This window comes from Anabrus simplex, chromosome 8 (assembly GCF_040414725.1).
Source record: "Anabrus simplex isolate iqAnaSimp1 chromosome 8, ASM4041472v1, whole genome shotgun sequence".
Taxonomy (NCBI): domain Eukaryota; kingdom Metazoa; phylum Arthropoda; class Insecta; order Orthoptera; family Tettigoniidae; genus Anabrus; species Anabrus simplex.
In genome coordinates, this window is record NC_090272.1 from 218,028,738 (window position 1) to 218,037,328 (window position 8,591).

Below are 8,591 nucleotides of genomic sequence, written 5' to 3' on the forward strand. Positions count from 1 at the left end.
ATCCTGGCGTCAATATTGCTTACAGAAGCATAGAAACTTTAAATAATACTACGTTACAACAATAAATTATATGATTACCAAAAATAAATACATAAAAAGCAAAACAATAGCTGAAAATGAAAAATTAGTGAAATAGCACGAGCATTGTTTATAAAGGAAGTTTCTTTTTCCTTTGATACCCACATTCTGGGTGCAGTCCTTCTTAGACAGACCCTCTGTGGAGGGTGAGTGACGTCTGCCATATGAAGAACAGTGTGTTTAAGTAGCAGAGGACCATGTTGTGTTTGAGTTACGGAGAAATGTAGAGACAGCACAAACATCCTTTCCACTGGGTATAACATCCACGGTAAACATCCCACGCCCTGGCATCGAAACTGAGCTACCTCAGACCCAATGACCAGTGCGCTACCACTCAGTCAAATAGCCGGAAAAGAAAATCATTAGGAAATCTGAAGGGATAGCGAATTGTTCTTGTGGCATCCTATTATGTGTCCAGAGGGTTTCCTTCTTATAGCAAATTATTAGCCAGTAGAGAAACATCACCTTGAAATCTAACGTGAAACAATTAGAGAAACGTGTTTAAAAACAGTTCGATGTGTAAAGACAAGAAATAAATATCTTATGAGTAATTTTCTTTAAAGCTAAAAATACCTTCAGCTATCACAATATGAAGATAAAGTTGGAATTCAAGAGGACAAATTGGGGCAAATATTCGTTTATAGGAAGGGGAGTAAGGGATTGGAATAACTTACCAATAAATTTCCAATTTCTTTGCAATCATTTAAGAAAAGGCTAGGAAAACAAGATAGGGAATCTTCCACCTGGGCGACTGTCCTAAATGCAGATCAGTAGTGACTGATTGTGAGTGATTGATGTAGTCCACAAGATGTTTTGGGACGTTCAATAATTTAGGGAGTAGTATTTTTCACAGAAATGTTATTTAATGTCTGTAATTTCATTAGTATTAACACCAGTATTTTGAAATCTAATAGAAAAAATATGGATTAAAATAAGATTGAAGAAACTTATCTGTAAAACGGAACAAAAACCGAACAATTAGATGTAAGAAATCAATTCAAATAAATCAGGGAGGTAAAATATTAGCATTATGCATTTACTCTGTACTTCGAAAAATATCGTTCTGAAAGATTTTTCTTAGTGGGGAATACAGCCCACATTTTGTAATTAGCAGTGACCACTAAGACAAGTAATGCGGTGGGCACTTGTGACATGACGCGAGCATTCTGTTGATGGAGAGGAGCAAGTAGCTCACGGATCGGATGCTGCATCTAGGGAGAATGATTAAAGTGCTAAAATAAAGAAGAAGGTTTCCCATCATCAGGCAGGTCGTAAAGAAGGAAAGAGAGGGAGGCTGTCCTGTCCTTGGGTCACGTGATGAAGTGAAGCAGCGGTAGCCGGAGTGAGGATTGGCCGAGTTGGGCTGGACCAGTCGTGCCGGGACAGCCACACCGGCAGGTAGCACAGTCATGTCTTCAGCGGTCATGTTCCACCACGTCGCTGACGGAGCCTCGGACGGTTATCACAGCCCCGTGTCCAGTCCTGACAGCCTCTACGCCTCATCCTTCACATCTACACCAAGTCCAGTAACTGTTAACAACCCTATAACCACTCATCCTTACAACTCTTGTGGTCACTATATTCCACACCACCAGCAGGGTCATATGACAGCGAACTACCCCCACGAGGAGGAAGGATACTGGCAACAATACGGCTATTATAACGAAGGTGACTTCAATGCACAGTCAAACAAATATCACGAAAGTGACTTCAACGCGCGTTTAAGCGAGTACCACGATGATGATTTTAATGAAAGAGGGAGAAATGAAAGTGTCGGTGTTGTAGAGGGTGGGTACAGCTATTCGGGGATGACCAGTGATTGTAGCAGTCAGGACAGTGTCATACACGAGCCAGGTAAAAGACTAAGAATGTCGCAGCACCATCATTACAGCGATCATCACCACCATCATCATCACAAGACGTCCAGAACAGCAGCGACGACGTCTTCAGCAGGACATCCCACTCCCGGTATCGAAGTGATGAAGAAGCGACGTCTAGCAGCCAACGCGAGGGAGAGACGTCGTATGAACAGCCTTAACGACGCCTTCGACCGCCTAAGGGATGTTGTTCCGTCTCTGGGTAACGACAGGAAGTTGTCCAAGTTCGAGACCCTTCAGATGGCGCAAACATACATCGCGGCTCTCTACGAACTTCTGCAGAGGGACTGAGTCCGTTCTAAATCCAACGTACGTATCTGTTTGCTCATTATTTTGATTAGGATTTTCTTGGTAAAGACTCGCGAAGTTAACTATTTTTTTTTGACGTACAAATGAAAGCTCATAGTTTTCGTAATTTTATCGCAGTGAATTCTAAGTTATCGATGAAAGTGCTGTGAGTAGTTATTATAGTTCTTGTGTCATTAAGTGAATTGAAAGAAAATACGGACAACCGACAAGACGAAGAATAACTGTAAGTATGGCGATAAAAATCAAATTAAAAGCTAACTGAATATTGTGATATCTTGTTTTCTACCTGAAACATTTTAATTTCCGTAAGCTGAGATGAAACTATATAGACTTGTGTTTAAATATTGCTATCACTCATATTTGTCTATTTTCTATTCAATATCCAATTAATCAGAACTTACTTTCCAATAGAACATCCTATTCTATTCACAGTTTTCATTTGGTAATATTTATAGAGAGTGAAATTCATTAATCAAAGAAGAAAAAGTGAAATTTTGTTTCGAAAGATGGCACTTCTAATCATGTTTGATTTAACTGTTGGATTGATCAGTATCAAAACTTAATTAGTTTTATCATATTGAAGAGAAAAGTACATTTTAACAACTATATTTCTGAATGAAAATCTCTACCAAAGCTGACATAATCTCAAATATTTGTAGAAAATTGCATATTTATTAAAGTAATATTTGTTTAGAAAATGGTAACACTGAATAATCTCTTAAAATATTTATTTTGAAATCAAATTATGTTTTAAATGTTCGTAAATTGTGCCACACCAAATTTGTTTTATCATAAACGCAAAAAAATACGAATATTCTTTCACGATTCTATAGTTTTGTGGTATGATTTTAATTCAAATATTGTTTTGAGATGAAAGATGTCAAAATAACAGTGAGTGTTCAATATATATATTTAAAATTATATCTAAATTCGTCAAAAATCATTCATTTCTTGTGTCATTTTTGTTGTTTAACAAGTGAAAAATAAGTTAATGAGGAAAATTCGTTAAATTTTTAATCCAAAATATGATTATGAATGAATTTTGGTTTCGAAAAGTACCTTCTAAATGATCTGAATTCAAGCGTTGTTTGACAGGTTGTATTATACTATAATACTTATTGGTAGAGATACTTTGGAGAATTATGTTTCAAAGTACTTCTGCACTTCCTTCAGATTACGTGTTTATTTATTACGTGAAATGTTTGGTACAAAAACTGATTTAAATATATTGTGTGACTGTATTCCTCAAGAGTTGAAGAAGAAGAAGAAAAAGACTGTATTTTATGCGCTCAAATTTCTTCATTCCATTGTTAATATTATATTTACTTGTCGTTTCTACGTTTATAAATAAATTGTGTGAAGTCAATGTCCTGTATTTCTGATAACCCTGACATTTCGCATTGTTTTATGGATATGAGTGGCGATTTTTACCTTCGTTTCGTCAAACGTTTTAATTAGAAAGGATTCCTGATACTGAAGGTCGTAGGAATTGGGTTACGCTTATAAATTCCAGTCAACATAAGTGTCGAGATAATTACAGGTTGTAGGAGATGTTTATTAATAATTTAGTTGTCTGTTTCATCGCAGATCAGTCGGGCGCTAATGTTCCGAGACGAACGTCAGGTGTATGCATATATTATGAGTTCCATAAGAGACTACAATTCATTAAACAGTTCGAATGGCACCATGCACTTTTCCAATTAATTTATATTGGCAGTGAAAGTGTCAATTATTACGGTAGTGTGTTTTTTTAAAGCCTCAGACATGATTAATTGTAATTTAAGTAATTATTTCGGAAAGGTCACGGTCTCGAGTCCTATTTAGAATAATATTTCTGTGTTAATAGAGTATGCTAATTCCTTGTAAAATTCTCATTGTTCACTATTTCTGAACTTTTTTCGAGAGGACAGTCTTTCTTAGGGGTCACTATCTGATATTTGTTTCCGTCATATGGTGGCAGGTGAAAGTATTTTAGTGAAAACATCAATATTTCATTTTATTGTTCCAAACTTTTGATTTTATGAACATTAAAATTCTGTGTCGACAGGGTCAGGAGAAAGCTGTTATATATAAGGACGATACGACCTTCTGGAAGTAATCAATTGTTTTGGAGGCGTTTATAAACTAGTTATTGATGTTCCTACCTGTTGAATCAAGACATTAGGATATGAACTCAGGGTTGCGGTTTTGTTTTCGCAAATGCCGCCACTTATTCTCGTTGTTGTGTATTTTATAATGATAACCTTTTCTAATACATTAATAACAGGTTACAGCCTAATCAAATTTTATCGTTTTACATGAGTTATTACGTATGGAAATTATAATTCCAGCAATCACCCAATTGTTATCGTCGTATTGAAACTAGACCTATGTTCACAGTGTGGAAATAATCCCCATACCAAATAAAATTCCACGTACTCCCACTTTTCAGCCGCAGTGTATGATTATGGAAGCATGAATGATCATTTCAGTGCTTGATATTTTTATGCAAATGATTTCCCGTTGTTATTTTTGTTGTAAGTATGTGCTATGCATTCCAGTGCTATTGTGGGATATTATTTGATCATTTAATATTAAGAGTGTCCAGTATTGCGATACTTGCCATTTAAACTGGTAATTGTTATGATCAAATGTTTTTTATTCCATGAGGTTCGAGGATTTCCATTTTCTTGCTTCGATACTTGAAATTATCTTCGAAATGAGGTAAACTGCTGTTCATTTTCGTTTTCTTTGGCTTTTCTAACAATTAACTTATTGGGAAAATATTTATATACTTTAATGTTTGACAGCGATAATACAAACATTAAATAAGCAAAGATAATTGAAAATAAATGTTTCGATGCTTGGAGGGGAAAACTTCAAGATTGGGATTCGTCTTCCCACTGCCACATAATAAGTTCTTAGAAACATCGTAAGAATCACAGGTACTAACATGGTACTTGCTAATTATGTCATAGTAAGTAATACCGTTATTTGATACATTGCACAGAGCAGGGTTTCTTTACTTCATTGACTGTGTGTGACCCCTACTTAATCGTAGTTAACCCATACTTACTTACATACAGTATTTATTTACTTCCTATGAACAAAATAACAGCCTGTGAACGAATGCTGGATGTTTAAGTTATATGGATTTTGCGGTAAGTAAAATTTGAAGCATCAGAGACATGCGAAAGGGAAGTTTAATCGTTTTGTTCCCTACTTTGTTGACTTTAGTGCAACTTGCGTGTTTGATTGCTCCTTTCTTTCTTTCTTTCTTTCTTTCTTTCTTTCTTTCTTTCTTTCTTTCTTTCTTTATTTCTATGTATAATCCTTTATTACTCTGTTTTCGTGTTATGTTGTTTAAATGTGAATTGATGTCCTCTGTCGTAAGCGGTAAATTATGGTAATAATATTTAAAAACCCAAGATACTATTTCAAAAATGTAAGTGCTCCTGAAGATTTTTGTGCTCCTCTTACACGGTGCAGTCGGATAGTCCAGCTTCTCATTTAATACTTTGGACTTTCAGTTTTCTTTGATTTTATTTCATTCAGGTTCTACTGTTCATTTTTATATTACAGATAATTTTTCCCTGTCGTTTGAAGGACTGCCCGAAATGTTTGGTACGGAACATTATCTTGCATATTCGAACCTCCACACTGTACACCACTAAATACAAAAGGAAACCGCTTTCTGAAAACAGGGTATCAAACCTATTTTAAATGAGTACATCTCAAAATTCGGATAAGGTTTAACTTTTGGGAATGAACTAACAGTTTACACTAGTTAGCTATTTTTAAAAAAATCTGTCAAGAAAGAATTCAAACTTTGCTGTCTGGACTTAGTTAATGTAACATTAAAGCTTTTCAGTCTGTTAACAACACTAATTATAACACATATAACATGCCTGTAGGAAACAAAACATATACACACTAATTATTAGCGCGTGTCTGTGTTTTCTTACAGGCATGTCATAGCGTTATATCTGTCATCATTAGTGTCCTCGATAGACTGAAAAGCTGGGTTACATGTTTTTTAAATTTTTCATTCTCCATTTATGGCTGTGGGTGTCTCAAAAGGCCAAAGTATTTTTCCAATATATTTATTTTAGATAATTATTATATTCATCGTTGATAAATTTGAATCACTGGGGCTTTTCTTACACTTAACCACTGTTAAATTATCTTATTGTAATGCTACGGAAATACTTCAGTTCATAGTAAGATGATGATAATAATAATAATAATAGAAACATAATAGTTCAGAAATTAACTCTAATACTTAATTACGATATAAGTACAATGATATCTGTCCATTCACGCAAACAGGCCTCGCTAATCTCACAAGTAGTTAGATGAATCTATCAAGTATCTATGTTTTCCTTTTTTTTTTTTTACAATTTACTTTACGTCTCACCGACACAGATAGGTCTTATGGCAACGATGTGATAGGAAAGGGTAGGAGTCGTAAGGGAGCGGTGGTGGCCTTCATTTAGGTACAACCCCAGCATTTACCTGGTGTGAAAATGGGAAAGAACGAAAACCATCTAGGGTTCTCGACAGTGGGCTTCAAACCCACTATCTCCCGAATGCAAGCTCACAACTGCGCTCTCCTAAACCTCACGGCCAACTCGCTCGATCAAGAACCTAGGATAATTCACTTTACATTTATTATTACTAATGTTAGCAGAGAGGACATTCCATGACGTACCAGCACAGTTTGAAAATGAACTGTTCTAGATAGTAGTTACGGTGAAAAGGTATGGTGAGAGAGGAACTATGCCGTGTATCTTGGCGATGATAAGCTGAGAGGAATTTAAAGTGTGAAGCTGGTTTATCTGAATTAAGTGTTCTGCGGAGAACAGTTAATGAGTTCAGTCTGCGATGGTCTTGCACTCGAAGCCACGACAGTTTCCCATAAAGTGGTTTTATATGAGTATTACAACGTAGGTTAAACATATAATGTAGCGGTCTAGTTTCTTTCTATTACCTTGAATTATGTTCATTATACAAAATCAGAGTAGCCAATTACAGTAGTCAAGGAGAGATAAGGTAAAAGCCCGGAGGCCCGGGTTCGATTCCCGGCTCTGCCACGAAATTTGAAAAGTGGTATGAGGGCTGGAACGGGGTCCACTCAGCCTCGGCAGGTCAGCTGAGTAGAGGTGGGTTCGATTCCCACCTCAGCCATCCTGGAAGTGGTTTTCCGTGGTTTCCCACTTCTCCTCCAGCCAAATGCCTGGATGGTACCTCACTTAAGGCCACGGTCACTTCCTTCCTTCCGTGTCTATCCCTTCCAATCTCCCTATCCCCCAGCAAGGCCACTGTTAAGGATAGCAGGTGAGGCCGCCTGAACGAGGTACTGGTCATCCTCCCCAGTTGTATCCCCGACCCAGAGTCTGAAGCTCCAGGACACTGCCCTTGAGGCAGTAGAAGTGGGATCCCTCGCTGAGTCCGACGGAAAAACCGACCCTGGAGGGTAAACAGATAACGAAGAAGAAGGAGAAGAACAGATTAGGTAGATTTTAAGAACACAAATTGTCGTGGAATCTCCATTTTTAGCTAGTTGTAAAATATGAACCATGGCATCTTAAATTAAGGGATATAAATGCAGGACTATGGAGAATATTTCAGACTGCCTTATACTGTAATTTTTTCATTCTGAGAGCGTTATTATTCATTGGGTTTTAAAAAATTCTTGCTGTGATTTATTTATTTATTTATTTATTTATTTACTTATTTATCGTACGACTTTTTGTGTCGGGGATATCAAGGACATGTTCGGCTCGCCTGGTGCAGGTCCTTCTATTTGACTCCCATGGGTGGCCTGCACGTCTGGGTATGAGATGATAATGAAGTACGAAGAGGGTGAGACCCAATATCGGTGTTTATGTTTCGTTGATCTAGAGAAAGCATATGGCAGGGTACCGAGGGAAAAGATGTTCGCCATACTAGGGGACAATGGAATTAAAGGTCGATCATTAAAATCAATCAAAGGCATTTATGTTGACAATTGGGCTGCAGTGAGAATTGATGGTAGAGTGAGTTCTTGGTTCAGGATACTTTCAGGGGTTACACAAGTTGTAGGGAGGGATTCACTTAGGTGGAAATGTAGTAACCAGTCTGGCCTATGCTAACGACTTGGTCTTAATGTCAGATTATGCCGAAAGTCTGCAGTCTAATATCTTGGAGCTTGAAAATAGGTGCAATGAGTATGGTATGACAATAAGTATTTTGAAGACTAAATTGATGTCAATAGGTAAGAAATCCAAGAGGACTGAATGTCAGATTGGTGATATAAAGCTGGAACAGGTAGATAATTTCCAGTATTTAGGATGTGTGTTCTCCCAG

The 8,591-nt window shown here is 36.9% G+C and overlaps 1 protein-coding gene across 1 annotated transcript; it reads left to right on the forward strand.

Moving 5' to 3' along the window:
• The first annotated feature begins 1,487 nt into the window (after window positions 1-1,487).
• LOC136879374 (uncharacterized) lies at window positions 1,488-2,246 on the forward strand. The gene has a single exon (XM_067153189.2). The coding sequence runs from the start codon at window positions 1,488-1,490 to the stop codon at window positions 2,244-2,246; it is 759 nt and encodes a 252-aa protein (XP_067009290.1).
• Window positions 2,247-8,591: the final 6,345 nt, after the last annotated feature.

Coding starts and splice junctions, on each gene's coding strand:
- LOC136879374 (XM_067153189.2), top strand. CDS start 1,488: ATGTCTTCAGCGGTCATGTTCCACCACGTCGCTGACGGAGCCTCGGAC.